Source organism: Typha latifolia, chromosome 6, assembly GCF_019914945.1.
Source record: "Typha latifolia isolate L0001 chromosome 6, TyphaL0001v2, whole genome shotgun sequence".
In the NCBI taxonomy this organism is placed as follows: Eukaryota; Viridiplantae; Streptophyta; class Magnoliopsida; order Poales; family Typhaceae; genus Typha; species Typha latifolia.
In genome coordinates, this window is record NC_133091.1 from 1,737,161 (window position 1) to 1,758,618 (window position 21,458).

The window sequence follows — 21,458 nt, forward strand, 5'->3', positions numbered from 1 at the left end:
TCTCTCTCTCTCTCTCTCTCTCTCTCTCTCTCTCTCTCTCTCTCTCAGACAGACTACCGATCTCTTGCCCATAATGCAAAAGCAACGGCCAGATATTAAAGAATTTTGAGGTAATTAAGTACTGCATATAAGAGACAGTGAGAGAGAGAGAGAGGAATAGCTCCATTTGCTACTCACCAGAGCACCATAATGGCTGGTATCTTGTGGGGTTGGTTTTGTCAGGGAGTATATACATTTCACCACCACATCATGGCATTCTTCTTTCTTTACCTCTTTCTAACTACTACTTGTTGCTTTTACCACTACTAATTTGAAACTTGGTTGTTGAGAATGAGTCAGTGCCTTTGGCCTCTGATGACCAGAAGCCATCAGAGCAGAAATGAACAAAAGAAGGCACTTGAATTGACAAGTGTTCATCTTTTCTTTTGGCGTATCTGGGCAGTGAGATCATGTCATTGTGCTAGGGATCCAAAAGAAGTATATGGGTTTGTTTAGCATTTTGTATTAACAACGCCAATATATTGCTTCCATTCAGCAACCTTCACTTCAGCGGTTCATATGTAACAAGTAGAGATAAACTACAATTTCAAGATAAGATTCATTACTAACTCAGAGAGTTTGGTAGGTGATCAAACTTTTTCTATGGAATAAGCATACAGTCATTTTCCCAGGAAATAAGAAAATATATATATTAGAACATCTTTTCACCATTGCCACTTGATTGATACCAAGAGAAAAGAGAGGAGCTCATAAGATCAGATATCTGAACCAGGATTGCAGCAGTAAATGGTCTATGACAATTGAGACTATGGGCCAGACAACCACAACCAAGTAGCAGAAAATTGAAGTAAAAAGACTAGACTTTTGAGCACCAAAATTACTCCTCCATCCAATTTCCCTCCTCTTCCTTTCTTTTCGTCTCTGTTTTGCACATTAGCCTTGGCCTAATTTACCCTTTACCAGAAGAGAGGTTCTATACTGCTCCAACACCAAGGAAATCAAAGAAGGGCAAATTAACCTTCTCTCTGTTTCCAAAAGCTTCATCTTGCAAGAAGGGATTGCTCTTTCTCCTGTATGGAGGCACAGACTCAGTTGCTGAAGCTTGAGAGGTTGTTTCAGACTCACCATAGTTTTCCACACCCACAGGCACGAAGGGAGCACCCTCATGGAATCCTCCTTTCCTCATGGCAACAATCTTTTCATCTATGCAAACAAAATGAACAAACCATCAGAAAACTACAAACTTCTTCTGAGTCTCAGGAGAATTAAGACAAATATATGAGAAGCATACCCATCAAGAACTCAAAGGCCTGTGGCTGTGGCTGTTGAGTTGGGCTTATTCTATTGAAGAAACCACTACTAGTTGATGCAGATTCATCTCTGGTGGTGGTGATGGTGGACTCCCCACTGCACATCTCCACCCCCTTTGGGATGTCCTGGCCATGGCAAGTGGCGGGCTTCCTCCTCTTGCAGCCATTGGACTGCTCCCTCTGCTTCCTTGCCATGATAACATGCCAATGGTTCTTCACAGAGTTATCAGTTCTCCCAGGGAATAGCCTTGCAATCAATGCCCACTTGTTCCCATAGAGCCTGTGTGCAGAGAGGAGCCTCTCCTCTTCCTCCTCACTGAAGGCCTTCTTGTTGATCCTTGGATCCAACTGGTTGAACCATCTCAGCCTGCAGCTCTTCCCTATGATTAAAAAGAGCAAACTTGTTATGATTCAACCAATGGAAAGAAAGAAAAAAAAATTAAAATGAAGGGTTTTGATGGGTGTGGTGTACCTGATCTCCCTTCAAGCTTCTCAGCAATCAGGTTCCAGTTCTGAGGGCCATATTGGGAAACAAGCTCCTTGAGCTTGGCATCCTCCCCTGGCCTCCAATGGCCTCTCGCACAGACCTTTCTCTCACCAGATTCCCCTTTCTGATCCAATGGAAGAAGACCCATCTCGCCAGTCCCTGGTGGTAGCGATGGAGTTGGCCCTGGAGGAAAACAAGAGAAACCCATCTCCATTGTAGATATCTGCGGCTCCAGGCCCATCCCCTTTTCCTCTCAATCTAAGATCAACGGCAAGTTTTAAATAAAAAAAGCCACTGTCTTCTTCTAAAAGTTACCCAGAAACAAAGATGGGATCTTGATCACAGATATAATGGACTAAGGCCCTCTCCTACCTAGGATTCAACTTATGTAAGGAAGACAACAGAGAGGATTTCAGAAACAAGGGAAGGAAGAGGAGTCAAGGAGGCAAGAAAAAACCACATGGGTCTTCTCAACTCACTCTCTCTCTCTCTCTCTCTCTCTCTCTCTCTGTGCAATTTGTTGTTCTCTTACATGAGAAGGATTGATGGCATTGGGGTTTACATGCAGTAGTATAAGAAAAGGAACCACTCGTGTGGGTTGGGTCACCTCTCTCTCTCTCTCTCTCTCTCTCTCTCTCTCTCCTCTCTCCTCTCTTCTTCTCTCTTCTCTCTTCTCTCTCTTCTTCTCTCTTCTCTCTTCTCTCTTCTCTCTCTTCTATCTCTGAAGTAATGTAGCAGAGACAGTGGGATTGTTGGTCCTCTTGCTTTGGCAATGTCTCCTCTAAAGCTTGACAAAGAGAAGCAGTAACGCATTTGTCTCTTTTTGTACACCGCCCACTCCACCCGGCAATCCCACCCAACCCACCTGGTTTAAATCTAGATTCCAACCACTTTATTATGCCCATCAAGAAATTGGTAAGATAATTACTATTTACTAATGTGGTAAATTTATAAATGTGGACGACAAAAATGGCAACAGTAACGGTAACTATCTTCACTGTAATATTGACATACCTAACATACAATCTTATTTGTTAACATTAATATAACCAATATTATATGTCGTTCCATGTATGCCATTGCATCTATCATTTACATTCCTCCGCAACGCAATCAAACATTTACATTTGAGAATCAAATGCGCAAACCGCAATCAAACATTCAAATTCCTGCCTCCAATCCTCTGATCCAAACATGTCTATAGAGATTCAATGCGATGGCCTGGCATTTCATGATTCATGGCCTTAATTACCATTAGTACGTAAGTGCATGCATGCCCAAGTGCAACGAACGAGAGGTGGGTCACTCCCCCCCTATGTGGCAGCAGCCAGTAAGCACGCTGGCTCACCCACATGTGCCTACGTGGCAGATGTACCGGCCGTGGGACCCACAAGTGTGGTTGTCGGCAACTTTCTCGGCTGCCACCTCAACCACAAGGGAACGTGGAAGCTGTGATGTGAGAGGAGGAAGAAGACACGACAGAAATCCACCGTAGGATTCTCTTAATAACGCATAGAAGTTTTTGGTCGCATGCAGCTGACCCCATTTGACGCTTTTAAGAGAAGACGAGTAGACGACATGGGAGGCATGCAGCCTTCTTTGACATAGAAACTTATGTACATTTATGCATGCATCTGAGAGCGAGAGACCCCTTGAGTAAATATTTCTCTTTTAGATGCCGTCTTGTTTGTGACTACTTAGATCGTTTATTATAACTCAGAGCTTAAAACAAAGTTGTAGGCAAAAAAAAACGAAGGGGAGAGAGAGAGAGAGAGAGAGAGAGAGAGAGAGAGAATTACAAATAACTCGAAACACCAAAATATTAATCATAAAATCATTAAAATTCTGGATGCTGATAATTGGATATACTCTTCTCCATCTTGGAGGACATAAAATGTGGATTTTTCTAATGATCACATTCAACACATGTATCGTTCTTTCTTCTTTCTCTTAATCTAGATAGCAACAAAAGGGCAATAGTAAGCATAAGGCTGCAGTAAATAGAAAGCAGTGGGTGTATGTTAGAAATCTATTGGTAATTATACAACAATTGAAGGGATTATATGGGAGAATCCAATGACAACGAATTGAAGATTATCTTTCACAAATTATCCTATTATTTATCTTTTTATATTTTCAAGCTTAAGTATTTAGTTCGTTAGATTTTTCATCCAAAAAATAACCCAATGTTTTCCATCATAAATAAGTTATTAAACAATAAAACTACATCAGACTATTTTCATGTAAGAGTAAATTATATATATATATATATATATTTTTTCTATTAATTCTTTTTTACCACCATGGTCCTAGTAGAAATCAAGTTAAAGTACTAGGTCTTTAATTCACAATAAAGAATAAAATGACAAAGAAGATGTACGTTGTGCTGACCAAAAACTCATCTCTTGATGTGTCAATCCAATTTTGTACTTAATTTGTACAACAAATTTTACATTTTGAAAGCCCTTAAAAGCATCAATATGAGTTACAGCTAATCTAGGAAAAGGAGAACAAAAGGAGTAATTAATTAAGAGAAGAAGTATATGCTTGTGATGTCCCAAATTTTATTCATGTGCTTGTATTCCATGCAGCAAAAAGATAGGCTTCATGAGATAAACTAAATGTGGTATGCATTGGCGATCTGATGCTGAAGATGATAGTGTTCCCATTTGAGGCAGATTAGTAGCCAGTAATTGTCTCAGTGTTCTTTTTTTTTTCTTTTTCTAATTTGAGAGAGAGAGAAAGCTCGAAGATAATTCATTTAAGCTTTCAGGGTACATAGATCTAACGGTGGATCAGTCCATTTTCTATATAGATGATTTTGAATGGCTAGTGCATGAAAAACTAAGGGATAGATTGACATCCACCTCTTTTACTCTCCAAAATAAGGGGAGAGATTCTTCGGTTGCATGGCTCTACTCCACAGTAATTGTATCAAATTTGAATTAGCTACTTGCGAAATTCTCTATCTATATATACTCAAAAATTGATCTTATTTAATATTTCAATATTTTCAAGTCGAGTTAAATTATAGTTTTATGAATTTAGATAGAAACTCTCAATAATTGAGTTTTCTATGAATCTATATATAGTCTTATAGGTAGCTGAAAATAATTCAGTTTTATGTTAATTACAAAAATTGAGATTTTTTTATCATAATTTGTGACATTTTTTATTTAAATTAATTTTAGTATTATAGTATATATTTGTGAGAATCAATAAATTAGAAAGGAGTTTTTTTAATATTAATTTGCGAACATTCTTAAAATTTATATTATCTCTTCCAATTTAGTGCATAAAGAATGCTGTGCTAAACTATGAAGTAAGCAAACCAGCATACTAATTATTGAATAATTTTTTTTATAATAATTATTTAAAATTAAAGTCTACCCAATCGCTCTCAGCTCCCGGATGCCTAAGGAGATGCACAAGTGTTTCACGCCACATCACCAAATCCGAGTCACCAACACGAGTATAATGCCCTAGATTATTTTACGCAAAATTCAAATCAAATTATATATATATATATATATATATATATATAATTTTGGCACGTGTGCCTAAGTACTAGTCCATAAATTTATTAGCACATTACAAGAAGGGTCCTTGGAGGAGACAAAGGGAATCAAACAATGTGATGGCATTCCCACTATGACCTTATTATGGTCCTTCAATACTAGCTAATATACCACCCCCTTGTTTTTAATATGATTCAATTCAATCCAATACATGGTAGGGTTATAATAAGTACAAATTTAATTCCTTTTGAAACATCTTTGCATTGATTTAAAGATTTCTAGTCTAAAGAAAGTCTATGAATAATTGGGGAACATCACATCTAATAGGTTGGTAAGAGGGCTTAAGTAGAGCAGAAAGTTGTTATAATAAGGCCAAATCTAGGTGGTAGACTATTCAAACCTAAGGCTTCAAAATTAGTTAAATAATTTCTCACTTTTTTTTAAAATTTTTTTTTTTTTACTACTTGTCCCCATTTTCTCTAATATTTCTATTAATTTATTAGGTTTACAGCTCTTTCTCTTCGTCTCAGGTTGATGGATCTTCTCAATTGGAAGATCTCCCATATGGATAATACACATTCTAGCGTCGCTTTTGAAGAAAATTCGCGAGGGGATGCAAAGTGATCCGATGGCGGAGACCCTCAAGAAGCTTGTAGACGAAAGTAAGACGCGATTATTTTGGGTCCAGGAGGGACTCATCATGAATTAAAGATCATATTGTACGAGTAGAGAATTAAACTATAGATTAATTTAGAAATTTATAAAACACACTATATGTTTTATTATTTTTTAAAAACAAATAGAAGATAAAATATCTAAAAAATAGGCAACACTAAAGGCTAATTTACACAGAAGTAAGTATTACTGTGGTAAGTAGTAATTTAAGCCTAATTTTTTAGGCATTACATAATAAAATAGTGTTGCAATTTTTTAATCTCTTAAAAGTTGGTGGTCTTTATAACAAATTTATTTGTTTTGTTTTGTTTTGAGAAAGGTGATCTTTTTATTTATTTATTTATTATAGTTTATATATATAGAAAGGTGGTCTTTTGTTTAGAAAAATATTTGCTTTGCTTGAGAAAGTTGGTCTTTATAGTTAGCTAACCACCATTTGTCAAGACTCAAGACTTTGCTCTTCCTCCAATCTCCGACAATTACATTTCCAAGAATCCAAACCATCCGTACTCTCCCTCCCTCCATTGCCAAGTTTGCAATCGACAAGACAAGAAACCAAACTTTGGAATCAAGAAGAGTGGAATTGTGGTACTAAACATAAAATCCAACTTAGAAAATATATATTATTCTCCACTTAGTCTCCACATCATTCCTTAGCTAATCTCCCATCACCAGGTCAAAACAAAGACCTCTCTAATGGAGTCACGGGGTTAGATTATATATATATATTATATAAATCTTTGGCATCATGGGTGATGCTTTAAAGAATTAATACCCGGTTCATTTCGATTCCCTGTTAAGGAGAAAGTGTATTGATTGATGTGAAATTAAATATGTTTGAGTTAACTTCACCAAGAACAATATTAATTAAACATTGACCCATAAATCATTGGTTTGGCGGAGCTTTTGTCATTCTTGAGATGCACCTTTCGGTGCTTTGTTGGTCTTCCTCAAGTACTAAAGGATTCCACTCTCATGATAATAGATTTAGTTTAGGGAAATAAATAAATATATATTTTTTACCCCCCTCCTAGATCGGTTAAAATTTAAAATGTGAAATAAAAAAAATACATATATAGTTTTAACTTATGTATAATTGTTAGTATTTTTAATTTTAAAAAAAATTAAGACTAGGGTGATTTTCTACATGGCCATTAAAATTTTGACACTTTTGAGGGGAGTAGAATTTTGAGTGAAAAAAAGTGTAAAGTAGAGATTTTTTTTTACCGTATGTGTACGCTTCTAAAATCTCTTATTCTCGTGCATATTTTTTTAAAGTTAATATTGATATGAATACCCTAAGTACTAAGTACTCTTATTTTTATATAGATATCAATGATTTATTTACTTTTTGGTAGGAAAAATAAGTTGAGCCTGAACATATTATTGAACAAATGAAAAATATAAAAAAAGAAAAGAAGAGGAGTTAAAAGAGAGAGACTCGATTAGACAAAAAGCCTCAAAAGACAGTCGAGAGGAAGAGAGTAAGAAGAGCTTTTATTTCTTCCAAATCTCGAAGAGGGTCTCGTAGGCCAGTAGTAGTTTAAGACGGGGGCTCTCTTGAAATCCGACAGTTTCTCTATTGTAATATAAAATATAAAAAATTATTGTTCTTTAACGGTTTAAACTTTTAAAATAATTAATAAGTTAACATTATATTATATTAAAGCCAAATGCTCATCTTTATTTGCCTGCAAAGAGAGAATTGAGGGGGTCCGAAATCCCCTTCTTGGCTAGAAGATTCCCTGTATGAAACCGTGCGAGGGAGGAAGTCTTTACCTTAGAGAGCAGAGAATTTTTTCAAAAGCTGGCGATGTCGTGAGAAGGGCCAAGGATTGGGAGGGGGAGCATTTAATGACCCCTTTCCAGAACGACGAATAGTGTGTCTTTGATAAGGATGAGATGTCTATAGTAGAACTGCAGTATGACATCTTTCCATTGGATTAGTAGCCCAAGCCCAACAAACTCCACCACTGCTAGAAAGGCAAGTATATATTTGAGGCCAATGAGTCTTTTCCGACACTTGTCCTTTGACTGTGATATAGTAGTTAGGACTTCTGGAGGTTGATATGTAGGGCTTGAAACCATCTCGAATAAGGAGACTGGGGATAGTCTCCGATGATAAATTTGGATCCATTTTACGTAAGAAAACTAAAGCACATAACGCATTCATTCTTGCCTACGTGCATGGCTCTTTAATTTTTCCATGTATTAAATAAATGGTTCAGATTTTAACACAGACTTATCTAAAAGTAACGAGAAAGATATACTTGTAAAACAATAGGTTCTGAAAGGTATATATATGCAAAAGTAACTCAACAAATTATGGGCACAATCCAACTAGATGTCAGGCCCATAATGGCCTAAATTTGCTTTGGGTCTTCTAATATATATATATATGGTTATCTTTCTTTCATCTCAACCACTAGATTCAAACGTCTTCTTACATTTAAAAGTATTGTTTTCCATATTCATACCACCTTGTTCATATCACTATCCTCGGGATAAAGGAGTTTGGGCCCAATAAACCCATAACCAACCACTTCTCAACTTTTAATTTGTTCATATATCCCCTTCCTTCTAGCCTTCTTAGCCATTTGCAATTCTTCTAACAATTACAACACCATTACTTTCAAAAGAAAAAAAAAAAAAAGATTTTTTGTTGTTGTTGTACGTTGTACTTTTATGTACTACATTTCGTTTAATAAATGAATTGTACGAAATAAGTTGTATAAATTATTTGGCCGATTACTGAGCTATTTTTATTATAAATATGTTGTTGATCGTAAAATATTGTCACACTAATGTATTACCAATAGAAAAAAAAAATTATAATACCTATCTCAAAATTTCAGCTAATACTAAATATTAATATATATATTAGATAATTAGATCGAGTCTTAATAAAAACGTAAACTATGCAAATATAATGCCATAATAAAAAAAAGATTAAATATTAATTCCAATATTTATAGGAGGAGTTGTGTAATAAGGTTGGGTAGTGGCCGTTCCTTTTTAATCCTCTCACAATCTCACTCCAATGGAAGCAATGGCATCGCCATCTCTAGCATTCTCAAACCCAAGATGCTCTCCTCGCCTCCCTTCCTTCCTGTCTCCCTCCTCCTCCCCTCTTCCAACCCACCTCTCTCTCCCGCCTTCCAGGATTTCCCCAAGTAGGCAATTGCTCTACCTCGCAGTAGCGAAGGAGAGAGGTCGCAGTGCTTTGCGGTGCTCTCCTAGTGAAAGCCCATCAACGGTTTCCTCAGAAAAATGGCTCCTTGAGCCCGTAGGTGTGTTCCTCCAACGAACCTTAGCATCTGTTGCTGTTTTTATCAAGTGGGTCTGCTATGGAATCGAGCATAGGATCACACAAAGCGTTGAATCTTGAAATTGTTAACTAATCTCAGCATGGTTTAGATTCATTTCCCAAGTTCCTCTTTTTTATGTTGGTGAGTTGTTTGTAAGGGTATGAAGTGCATGGCTTTCTTCTGTTCTTTGTTCAGACTAGTAAAATTGAGTTTGTCCTGGCCAATATCAGTCTGAGTTTCACAACCCTGTACATGATTCACTGGTTAGCGAGTGAATAATAAGTTAGAATATAACATAGGACTGTCATGCCAGAGATTTGAATGATGGCATTTGAGTCAGAAGAGATGCCTTTCTTGATTAAATGGTGGAACATTACCTACAAAGTCATTGCAGCTTGTAGAAGTTGCATCTTCAAATTGGCACATATTTCTTATTCTTACAGTTGGAAAAAGTCTTATCAATTTATTGTACTCCCTTCATTCCAGTTTCCATGTAATTTTATGATTGACTTCATTTTCCCTAGGGAAAAGAGTGAAATTAACGTCATATGGGTAGGAAATGCTTTAGATATTGGTGCAGCATCTCCTGTCATTACCTATGGGTAGCTCTAGTATGGAAGAATCAAATTCCTATCGGTAATATCTGGGTATGATTGTTCTAAGTAGATTACATCCAGTGTCATGTATCAGTAGTAGTAATGCAATCACAACCTAGATATTTAGAATGATTGGCATATTCAAGATGCTCTGTTTGATTTCTTTTAGTTCATGACCCATGCTCCTTTTGGATAGCTTATTCTACATAATGATGAATTGGAGATATACAGAGTGAAATGCATGGTAGAATTTCTTGCTTCAAGGGATACATAGTTTATTCTTCTTCTTCTTCATCCATTAGACCTTAAGAGTACCATCAAGAGAAACCAAAAGCGTCACTTTAATGAATTCCTCCAGATAATCTTTACATTACAGCATTCTGACTTTTTGCTATATATGTGATGCAGGTGATGGGGATTCACGTCACATTGGGTTCCGGGTTCCACTTCCTGGTGCATTTGAAATAGCTTCTGTATGTTGTCTCTAACCTTAGATTATAATAGAATAAATTGAAACTTTACAAGCATAAAATTTCTTTTGTCTCCAGAATGCAGTGACTGTGGGCCGCCTTTCAGAGAAAGCAGATTTGGTTATTCCTGTAGCCACTGGTATTGTCTTCTTTCAGATACTGTTCTGTGTGACTTCTTGAACCTATGACCATCTCCGGCAAGTTAATATCCTACAGTCATGGAACATGTAATATCCTTTTAGGAAACTTCCCATGGAAAACATTAAAATGTTTGAGCTTAAATTATTTTTTAAATTAGCTAGTCAATCGTCCTCATGGTAGCTGTATGTATTAGTAGCTTTATCTTGGTTGAGTTGTTAGCTTTGTTGAAAATAGAGAAATCCAATTAGTTGCTATTATCTTATTGTTGTACCAGCGACTTTTTTCTTGCTTCATCATTAAGTTACTTATTTAGCTTCACAAATTAAAAATTGAAACAGTCTCTGGTCTGCATGCTCGGCTGGAGAAAAGGAATGGAGATTTACTGGTGACAGATTTGGACAGCACAAATGGAACTTATATCAATGAGAAGAAGCTTAGACCTGGTGCTGTGACAGCTGCATACCCTGGAAGTGTTATAACATTTGGTACTACATTTAGAAAAACCTCTGGCAACTATTTTCATGGTTTTGTACTTACTGATTTGCTAGGCGATGAAGTTCATATGTATGTGATTTGTCTTCTTGGTGTATGTATATACACTTTATTTTCTTGTAATTGCAGGTGATACCCACTTAGCAATGTTTCGTGTATCAAAATTAGAAGTTGACACCACCAACAAAACAGAAGAAGCTGAAACTGGAACTGAGGCTGATCTACCAGCTGTCGATTTGGAAAAGCCTGTTGAAGTTGAAAGCTCCAATTGAACATGATTCTGGAGCTTGATTCATTTTGGATCAATCCCTTTTGTTTTGTTTTCTGAATAAACCCTTCTGTTTGTGAGTTCTGAGAGAAGGGTATTGTGCCATATGTTCAACATAGAGCTCAACCATTGTTACTCTAGTGTAATATATGAGAAAGAGATCAAGAATTTACATCAATGTCTGCAAATATGGATGATTGTTGACTTGAAATGCACATTTTCGAGTTTATTTATGATTTTCAAGTTTTGAGGAGCTTAGAAATGGCTTTTGTCAAAGAGATCAGCTTTTTGACCTCCAGAAATGTTCTCATATGAAATTCCTTTATTTACAGTTCTCAAGTTGAATAATACAAAGATAAGTAGGTTTGCGGTCCTTGTTCTCTTAATTACGCTGTTAATCATTAATCAAAAGAGAAGATACATGATATGAGGATATAGATAATACGTTCACAAACAGTAGTAAAAGGAGGAAAAAAAAATGCTATGTTCATCTAACATTCTCCATCATACTTTTGAATTCATGGAAGGTTCATCTAACATTCTCCATCATACTTTTGAATTCATGGAAGCTAATCCTCCCATCTCCATCGTGGTCGAAAACTCTGATCATCCTCTCACAGTCTTCATACCTCACCCCTTCTTTTAATCCTAACCTCCTCATCACACTCCATAACTCCACAGGGCTTATAAATCCATCCTCATTCCTATCAAACACATAGAATGCTTCTTCCAGTTCCTCCAAACTAGCCTTCTTATCCTCCATCAACTCATAAGCTCCTTCCATCAATCTACATTCTTTGCATTTACCTGCTCCTCCATCCTGATCCACTTCCTCACCCCTCCAATCCACCATCCCTATACTCCTCATGGCCAACTTGATATCATCATAAGTTAGCTCTCCTTTGTCAGAACATCTCTCACAATGCCCAACTGGTAAAAGGCCATCTTCTTCTTCCTCTTCTTCTTCCCCCTCCTCGTCGATATAGGAGTCGTTTTCAACAACAAGTTTGATCGGCTTTAAAAGGCAGCAGATGATCTTTATGATGCACCAGAAGACCTCTATTATCAAGTTGGCTATGTTGCATGGAAAAGTGGAGTTTGCAAGGTATGAAACTGAGTCCAAGATGAGGCAATCCTCCATTGCTAGCTACTGCTATCAAAGTTTGCAATGAGAAATGATATTAAGACCAATTATGGATTGTGGCAAATGCGACACGTTGTTTTTATACCATCCAATAGGATAAAAAGAAAGCTAATGCAAATGCAAGGAAGTTTGTAGGAAGAAATCTTTTTTGTGTGGATTCTTTGCTTTCAAGTATTCCTCCGAAACTTCTCTGCAGACTGCGATGGCATATAAAGATAATGCTTGACGACTCTTCACGTCGTATCTTTGACGAAGTCAACCAAACAAAATAGCCCGGCTAATTTTAACACCTAAAATTCAGTTCTGCGGACACATCAGTAGGGGTGTAAATTGAACCGAGCTCCAGTAATTTAAATTAATTTTAAGCCTAATTATAAATAATTCTAATTCAAACTTAATTTCGAGCTCGAGCTCAGCTTAAGTCTAACCGAGCTAATCAATGAGTAATTTCAATCATAAATCGAGTAGCTAAGCTTATTGAGTCAAGGACTAATATAGTATAAGAACTAATATAGTAATATTATGAGCTTTTAGAGCGTTAACTAGTTGACTATTTTGACAACCCTAGACACGGAGAATTGATGTTCCCTTTCCAGGGAAATCAACAAATGATGCCCTATATTTTAATAATTGTATAATTCAATCTTTTATTTTTGCACCTGGATTAATTTAAGCTATCTAATCTCAAAGTAACAAAATGATATCTAAATATGAAGGAATATTGTGTTAAAGCTACTAAATTATCTTTTAAAACATCAAAAATATGCCTGTCTTTCTATTCCTCATCTCATTTTACTCCTGAAATACCCCTTCTTATACTACTACTAGGAAATCCAAATTTCTGGTTCAGTTTGGTTACGTTTAGAAAGTGTCTCAGGGGTATCTTTATAATTTTAATATAATAATATTTAAAAAAAAATATAGAGTGTTAATCATAAAAACACTTATTCTCATTCATACTCGATCAGTTTAAACGCCAAACAATTATGCAAAGAAGTAGATGAAGCAACACCTTTGGCATGGTCCAAATCTACTGCCATGAATCAGATGGTAAATAAATAAGGTGGGCTTTACTTGGTCTTCTCTTTTATGTAAACTTCCAGTTCTTTCACTGAAATATCTCTATACCAAGTAGCCATTTAATTACTTTGGTAAACTGATGACTTTTTTTGGATATGTACTTCCAATTCCCTGAAGTGCTCTGGAAATTGAGTTAGAGAAGACTTTGGGTCTTATTTAACTCTGAAAGCTAAGAGGAGAATGGATTGTATTGCAATCAATTGGTACGTCTGAGTGTGTGAAGCTTCAAAGATTGAATGTGTGATGCATGGAAGCAGATGTAACCATGATTACATCATGTCATCCATGTCACTGCAAGCCTTGCCCATAGACCATAATCTATGTTGACTCATGGAAGCTTTCTTTGGAAAGTCATAGTAAATTGGAGTAATGCCATAGTAAATGGAAGCAGATGTAGTTATGACTACATCATGCCATTAATATTCAATGGTCATCTTCTTATAGTGAGTCAATATATAGATTTTCTAAAAGAAAAATCTCCCCCAAAAAAACCCTCCAAGTTGATATTTAATTTAAGAGTAAACTACACCTTAATCCTTATGGTTTAGTCAGATTTCAGCTTACAGTCTTACCCCTTATATTTTAGACATAAGCACTTAGCCTCATGATCAAGTTGCATTTAATCATTAATGTGGATGCAAAAATACTTAATTGCTCCTACATAAACACAGTTTGATTGGTAAGTATAGTATGATCATTTGTACGATAGTTTCAATGAAAAATGTAATTGTTGTAATTTAAAATGAACGGTTAGAATATAAAAACTATTGTTCTTTAACAAGTTAAGAATATAAAATATAAAAATTATTATTTTCTAACAACTTAAGTTTCTAGAGTAGTTATTAAGCTAACATGTGTCATCCAAAAAAAATAAAAAAAGAGATTCCGAGTTTAAATCCTATTAATCATAAATTTTATAACATAAATCACAAGAAAAATAAAAAGTTTACCGAGCGTTCATGGATTCTTATGACCCCAAAATGCATATATATATTGATCTATTTCTTTCTTTGGGTGCTTAGTAGCCTTCATTCTTAATCGTCCAACTATTATTGTTCATGTAGAGCTGACGAAAGGCTTGCGAAGGTGACCCACCTGGTCTTAGGCTCTACTCGATCGTCTTCTGCTCTTCTGAAATGCTTATCATGAAACAAATATCTAATCCGATAAACTTCTCCAAGAATTAGAAAAGCATCCATGTCAGTATCATCCATCACAGTAGACACCATGGACACTTCGATAAGCCAATCCAAGAATCGAAGCATGGCATCAGCGAAGAGATTGCCTTGGAAATACTTTCCTCCTTATCGAACACCAAATCATTTGATTAGATGCGTTCATAGACAAGAACAAAACCATGGTACGTTTCTTCTCATGAATCCTTCGTTACCTTCTGCAAGTTTAAATTACTGCCATTAATCCAAGAAACTTACAAACATATATTAATGATATAAACACGACAAATTAAGAGGATAAAACTCCGTGGCGTCGACGATACTTCAGCTATAATCTACAGGCCACATGCCAATAATTTTGACTCCTGAGAATATAAAAGGTTGATAAGATTGGATCCTTCTCATTCTCATGTTGGACTTTTTCCTATTTGGTGGTCTTCTTTCATCTCTCTCTCTCTCTCCCCCTCCTCTCTTAGAAGTGATGGTGGGGCAAAATGTTATTCAAAGCTAGTAATGATCCCTTTTTTTTTTTTGTTTCTGTCATCTGTTTATATTGGTGGGCTGTCATAAACTTTTATCACTCATCATGAGAATTTGTATGTGTGGTGAAGTGTTCTTGGATTGCAATCATTGCTTTATAGGTAGGATATGCAACTGGTTTTCTTACTAAAGGTGGACACATTATAAGAAATTATTTTGACAAGTTTAATCAGTGCACCTTTTTATGAATAGCCTTTCTTGCTCCATTTTTTTTACTGATGCAATTATGAAGTGGAACTTTTCTTGCAAACCATTCGTATGATTCATATGTTAGGTCATGTGATGCATATATAACATGTGGGCCACTAAGCTTTATGGGCAGTCTATGTCATCAGTATTGAGACAACCAGGATAAGGGAAAAAAAGGCATCAAGGAAAAAAGAAAGAAAAAGCTATGGTCTCGAGAGCAACAACTCCTAAATAATTAAAATAACGAAATGAGGTTGACTTTAAGACGTGAGCTTGATTTGTCCTTAAGGCTTGTACAAAGTCCCACCACCCACCGCCCTATAGATTGGTCCGAACCAATTAATAATATCGGTATATATATACTAATCATACAAGCTTTGAGTTTTGAGTCAGAAGTTAAAAGGAACTTTTTTTCCCTTTGTTCATATGATGGAGAAGAAGAGGAAGACTATGCTTCGTCTCTTTGCTCTGATGCTCTTCTTGGCATGCCTTCTTCTTCCTTTAGCTGCTGCTGTTCCTCTGTCTAGTAAGTAGTAATCTTCTTGATTCCTTGGGTTAAGTTTCTTGGTTCTCTCTGTCTGAGATTAAGAGGCCTAATTATTTATTAATGTTCTTGTTTTCTTTTACAGGGAGCTTTGCATTAAGGAGCCAAGAAGTGCCAGTTCTAGAGGTAGCAGATAATGTAATAATCTCTCCCTCCCTCTTAACATAGTGAGGAAAAAGTACACATAAATATACATATGGAAATAACTCAACTCTATAGTCTTAATTAAGCTGAGTTGTTTTGTTCAGGTAATGAGTCAGGAAGTGAGGAAGCTGGAAGAAGAGATTGCAGAGATGGATATTGAGAGCAGTGACTACCCAGGATCAGGTGCAAATAATCGCCATGATCCAAAGAGCCCTGGGAGAGCTTAGAACTCTTAGCATCTGCTACTCTTAATATGTAGTAGAGAAACCAAGGAGCCATTGTGATTGTAATTTATATTATTATTAGATCTTGGGCTAGCTACTAGAAGTTGTATGATATCATATGTGGTTGCATCTATGATAATTCTGAATGATATTGAGAACGGAGAAAGAGAATGTTGTCCTAATTTATTATATTTTTTAGATATTAACCATTTATTTTAGATAGATCATAATTTATGTTCAGATCTCAAACACACCAATGCATTGATAATGCTCAGATCTCACTTGTCCATATTTTAAGAACCTTAATTTGTATATGTTTTTTTTTAAAATACAATAAAAAATTAATACGGCTTTTAAATGTTATGCTGGTAATGCATGCGAATATATGATAATGATTGATATGACCACCTATCCATGGCCAAAATATTCTTGTATTAATAATGCATCATTCCTAGCTTCTTATCCCGAATGAGAAAGTCACCTGAATGCAAATAATTAATTAAACCATATGATCGACGGGAATTACGTCACTAACGGTGATCGTTTACAAAAATGAAACATCCTAATCGACGGCGCCGACTTTGTTCTCGTCTAATTAAAGTCTGCCGACTTCTACATAAAATTTCTTAATCCATACAAGAGATACACATCATGCGTGATGTGACTTTGCACTTTGAAGTCTTTAACCCTCGCACCCTCCAAAATCGAAGCCCCATCCCCCCCCCTGCTCTTCCTTGTCCAAAGGTGCGATTTGGGTTTCTTGTATTCTTTTCTATTATCTCGGTCGTTTTTAATGTCCATTTGACACCTTTTTCTAATATATTTTAATGAATGTCTTTATCCGATTTATTTTAGCTGCATCAATCGAATTTGAAGAGGCATTAGCGGTTTCCTGTATGTTTTTTATGTCAGATATTTTTTTCCCCCAAATTTTTTTTTTCTTTCTATGTTTCAGATTAAAACAAAGAGATATCCCGGCCCTTCATCTGGAATCTCGATTGATTCGGGATGAATTGGTGCGAAACAATTTGGTTATTTCGAAAAGTTTTTTGATTGGTGCTGATAGGAAAGTGCACTTCCATTTAGTTTGCCAAAATTTTAGATGCATTGTTAAGATCTGTACTTTACCTTATTGAGTTAATGTTTGAGGGTTGCAAGTTTTGGACACTTCACTACTGTAACAACATAATTTGAGATAGAAATCTTCAAGCTCTTGTTATCTTTTGCATATGATTGGAATTGAAGGAAAATGTAAGTGAAGTATGTCAGAAGTTTCACAAAATCTTCTTCATATTTCAGGATATAACTGAGTCTACTTCTTTGCTTTCCTGTGGTAGGAGAGATTTGCAATGTTATTGCATTCAATTTGGTGAGGTTGTCCAAATGAAGCTGAATATCACATTGAGGTGTTTTATAGCACTGAGTATTGCAAGGATAAATTGTCTTCTCATTAGGACTTGGGATAGGGTGAATATTTATTGTTCTACTTGGGTGCAATTTGATATGTTTACTTCTTTTCTTTCTTAACTTATGTAGTACTTATGTAGATCATTTTATGATTTTTATCTGAATCTTGGGCATCTCAGAGAAAACATAGTGAATGAGAGTGCTGAGATGATAGTTTGAGGATGGCTGGTCTCACTTGAAAAGATATTATAAGAAAAATCTTATTCATGGCAAGTGGAGGGAAATATCAATATACCACCACCATCTGACCATAAAAAGGAGTAGGATGGATCTAAGAAGAAAATATTCAAATGGTTTAATGTGGGCATGATATCGATGAAGACCTCATTGTTCACTTATAAGGAGAGTATATTATGCTATAGTCGATAACTTCACATTAAAGAAGTCTTGGGTAGAAACAATAAGAAAATTCTAAATGATTCTAGATTGACAGTAGATATTAATGAAAGAGCTTAATAGAGATAGAGGATTCATGCATTTATTCCTAGTTAATACTTAATAGGAAGAAGATGTTATTGTCTGTGTTGTAGAGAGTTGTACTGGGAGAAAACTCTTTGCAAAAATGTTGGATTGCATAGATCATAACCAAGGTTCCCAGTATCGGGATCGGGATCGGGATCGAGATCGGTATCGGCCGTCCAGAAAAACGATACGTATCGGCCGTATTGGCCGTTCATATCAGATCAGACTATTTTTTAATTATATAAAATTCTAAATATTATTTAAAAATGCAAAAAAATTTAGAAAAAATGACAAAAAAATAAGAAAACAAAAATTACTTACATATGAAGTCTAAAAACTTAAAAAAATATATTAACTTACTCAAAATTTAAAACTTTGTTGAATACCGAGCTGGTTCTCGTAAATATTGATGTATTGATGTCTGGGACCTGATGCTCTATAAGTTTGTAAATAATCACCATAAGTTTGTAAATATTAATGTCTGGGACCTAATGCTCCAAAAAGTGATTCCATCATACTAGTCATATTGTATGGATTTTATTGTGTGACTTGCATTTGAGGAGGATAATAACCAACATTTAGATCTTGTGCTTGAAAATACTGAGGATACTAAGGATAATAACTAGCATATGGATCTTGTGATGGTTCCAAACAATAAATACTCGATGTACCATAATCATAAGAACCAAAATGCATCTCATGACGACGTCGCTGATATGTATATATATCCTCAGTTTCTCTGTCTTCACTCCTTATGCTTCCTTGACTTTCCTCAACAAATGTAGATGGAATGATCTCACTACCATATGTATTATCAGGACTATGACTAGTACTAGTAGGTATACTATCTCTCGCTGCTGAATGACTCGTACCAACCTCTGCCCTCGTCGTGGTCTCTCGTAATATTTCATCTAACCATAGGTTATCTCTGTCATCTAATAACTTGTCATCTATTTCTCTGATCCATAGAGTCAAGGGGTCTTTTTCATCAAAAACATGATTTAAATCAATCACTTGTTCATTTTCTGTCTTTCTTTTTAAATTTCTCTCCCTTAATCTCATATTATAATGACAAAAAACTAACTTCTCCAATTTTTCCATTATCAATCAGTTGCATGTTTTTGTGTGAATTAAGGAGAAAGTAGTCCAATTTCTTTCACACTGTGATGAAGACACAGTTTGACTTAAAATCTTCTTTGCTATTGACGTCAAATTTGATGCCTCCTCCCATCCATAAATAGACCACTATTCAGCTGGAGTGTTATGAGATATAGCTGCAGCAACTTTAGCAGTACTGAATTGCTCAGCTCTCAATCTATATCTCTCCATCTGAAATCAAAAATATATTATTAGTTTATTGATTATATTGAAAGTTAAAACTTGAAACAAATAATAATAAAATTATTTAATTGAATCATAACTCACTTCTTTATCGCACAGGATTTGTTTATGAATATCGGGTTCAAGCTTGCTGATTATCTTTTTAACCCCCAACAAGACTTCACTATCATTATTGATATTTTTAGAGAATTGAAATCTTGGATTAAGAAAATACCTTGTAGAAATTTAAAATTTGTAAGCATTCAAATTTTTAAATATTCATAAATAAAAGTAAATTAAAACTAAAACTTAAAAGCATGTTTACTAACAGCGTGTATATCTTTATGTAGTTTGTTCCATCTAGAATCAATCATCTTCCACCACTTCCTATAACTTTGGCCCACATTTTTTTTATTGATTCTTTAGCTATGTCCATTGCCTCATATAAGAAACCTATCTCAGACTTGTCATCACTGTCTACAAGTCTTAATACTTTAACAAGAGGCTCAAATACTGCGGTGGCAATTGTAATATTATCCCAAAATGTATTTCCAAGAGCCATATTTTTCAAAGTTTCACCTAAAGATTTATCTTTAGATTTCATATTCTTAATTTTCGTAGACCACTCCTGTGATGTAAACATCTGCATAATATCATTCTTGTAGCGCATGATGCTCTCCAAGGCTAAAAAGTGAGTGGCAAATCTAGTGACGCCGGGTCTGATGATCTCCCTACCACCAGTTATCTGCCTGAGTAAATTAAGAACCCAACCATGGTTATATATAAAATTTGTTAACCTCTGACCTTCACATATGACCATGTCAATTTTAGGCTCTTTTGTAATATCCTTTGACATCAGATCAATACAATGTGCAGCACATGACGTCCAATATAAATGAGGTCTTTTAATCATCAGTAAATTTCCAATAGCTTTATAATTTGCCCCATTATCAGTAACCACTTGGACTACTCTTTTTTCACCGATTTCTTGTACCACCTCATCCATCAATTGACAAATATAATCTACATTTTTGAAATGAGCAGTAGCATCCACAGACTTTAAAAATATTGTCCTCATGCCAGAGTACACTAAGAAATTAAATATATTTCTTCTGTTTTGTGTACTCCACCCATCACACATCAGTGTACAGCCAAATTCATCCCAATACCGTTTAAATGTCTCAATATAAGTATGAAGTCTATCTTCCTCTGAGTCAAGATATTTAGTAGCAATATCATTTGAACTAGGAGGGGGAACACTATGCCCTACTGATTGTATAGTATCCACCATAGTGTGATAGTAAGAGCTATCGGCTACATTGAAATGAATATAGTTGTAGAAGAAAAATTTAGAGATAGTTCTACCAATGTGTTTCTTTGCATTTTTAATTCCTTTGAGAGCTGTCTTGATTGAATTCTGTGTACGACTCCTTTTTTCTGAAGATATGTATCCATTGGTCCAATATTTTCAGACTCTGCTGTAACACCAGGAGTCCTATGGGTAGAACTGCTGCCCCCATATTCTCTCTCTCCTGGTATATTAATTGATCTAGATCTATGAAAGTTACCACCAATGCTTCTTCTCATCTCTTCCTTTTCTCTATGCATATTTCTGCTCTTTTTCATTGCCCTCCTCATCTGTCTCTCCTCCTCACTTTGCTCACTGCTATCATTATCAATATGTACAGAATTATGCATCAATTCTTCACGAATCATTGACTCTCTTTGTTGTGCAGATTGCTTATCCTTCTTTTTGCCAATTAAATGAGCCAACATCTGCTTTCTAACTTCCAAAGACACTTGAGTGCAAACTGCTACATTTCTTTGTCTTCCAGCTAAATGTTCTTTCAAACGGTTGACACCACCACTCATTTTCTTTCCACACCAGTTGCATTTAACGCGTC

General features: G+C 35.5%; 2 protein-coding genes across 2 annotated transcripts; one reads left to right on the top strand and one right to left on the bottom strand.

The window, feature by feature from the left end:
- Nucleotides 1-617: 617 nt before the first annotated feature.
- LOC140791140 (transcription factor MYB119-like) lies at nucleotides 618-2,642 on the bottom strand. The gene is made up of 3 exons (XM_073141547.1): nucleotides 1,783-2,642; nucleotides 1,292-1,690; nucleotides 618-1,203 (listed from the first exon to the last, which is right to left on the bottom strand). The coding sequence occupies exons 1-3, from the start codon at nucleotides 2,036-2,038 to the stop codon at nucleotides 974-976; spliced, it is 885 nt and encodes a 294-aa protein (XP_072997648.1). The 5' UTR covers nucleotides 2,039-2,642; the 3' UTR covers nucleotides 618-973.
- Nucleotides 2,643-8,982: 6,340 nt separating this feature from the next.
- Nucleotides 8,983-11,527, top strand: LOC140790881 (zeaxanthin epoxidase, chloroplastic). The gene is made up of 5 exons (XM_073141192.1): nucleotides 8,983-9,280; nucleotides 10,303-10,367; nucleotides 10,443-10,503; nucleotides 10,844-10,990; nucleotides 11,127-11,527. The coding sequence occupies exons 1-5, from the start codon at nucleotides 9,031-9,033 to the stop codon at nucleotides 11,267-11,269; spliced, it is 666 nt and encodes a 221-aa protein (XP_072997293.1). The 5' UTR covers nucleotides 8,983-9,030; the 3' UTR covers nucleotides 11,270-11,527.
- Nucleotides 11,528-21,458: the final 9,931 nt, after the last annotated feature.

What these genes read in the sequence shown, in the direction of transcription:
- LOC140791140 (XM_073141547.1), bottom strand. Translation starts at nt 2,038, where the DNA reads ATGGGCCTGGAGCCGCAGATATCTACAATGGAGATGGGTTTCTCTTGT. An exon ending in GAAGCTTGAAGGGAGATCAG is followed by an intron (nt 1,691 to 1,782) that starts GTACACCACACC and finishes TTTTAATCATAG; the next exon opens with GGAAGAGCTGCAGGCTGAGA. An exon ending in GGCCTTTGAGTTCTTGATGG is followed by an intron (nt 1,204 to 1,291) that starts GTATGCTTCTCA and finishes TTGTTTGCATAG; the next exon opens with ATGAAAAGATTGTTGCCATG.
- LOC140790881 (XM_073141192.1), top strand. Translation starts at nt 9,031, where the DNA reads ATGGAAGCAATGGCATCGCCATCTCTAGCATTCTCAAACCCAAGATGC. An exon ending in ATGGCTCCTTGAGCCCGTAG is followed by an intron (nt 9,281 to 10,302) that starts GTGTGTTCCTCC and finishes TATGTGATGCAG; the next exon opens with GTGATGGGGATTCACGTCAC. An exon ending in TGGAAGTGTTATAACATTTG is followed by an intron (nt 10,991 to 11,126) that starts GTACTACATTTA and finishes TTGTAATTGCAG; the next exon opens with GTGATACCCACTTAGCAATG.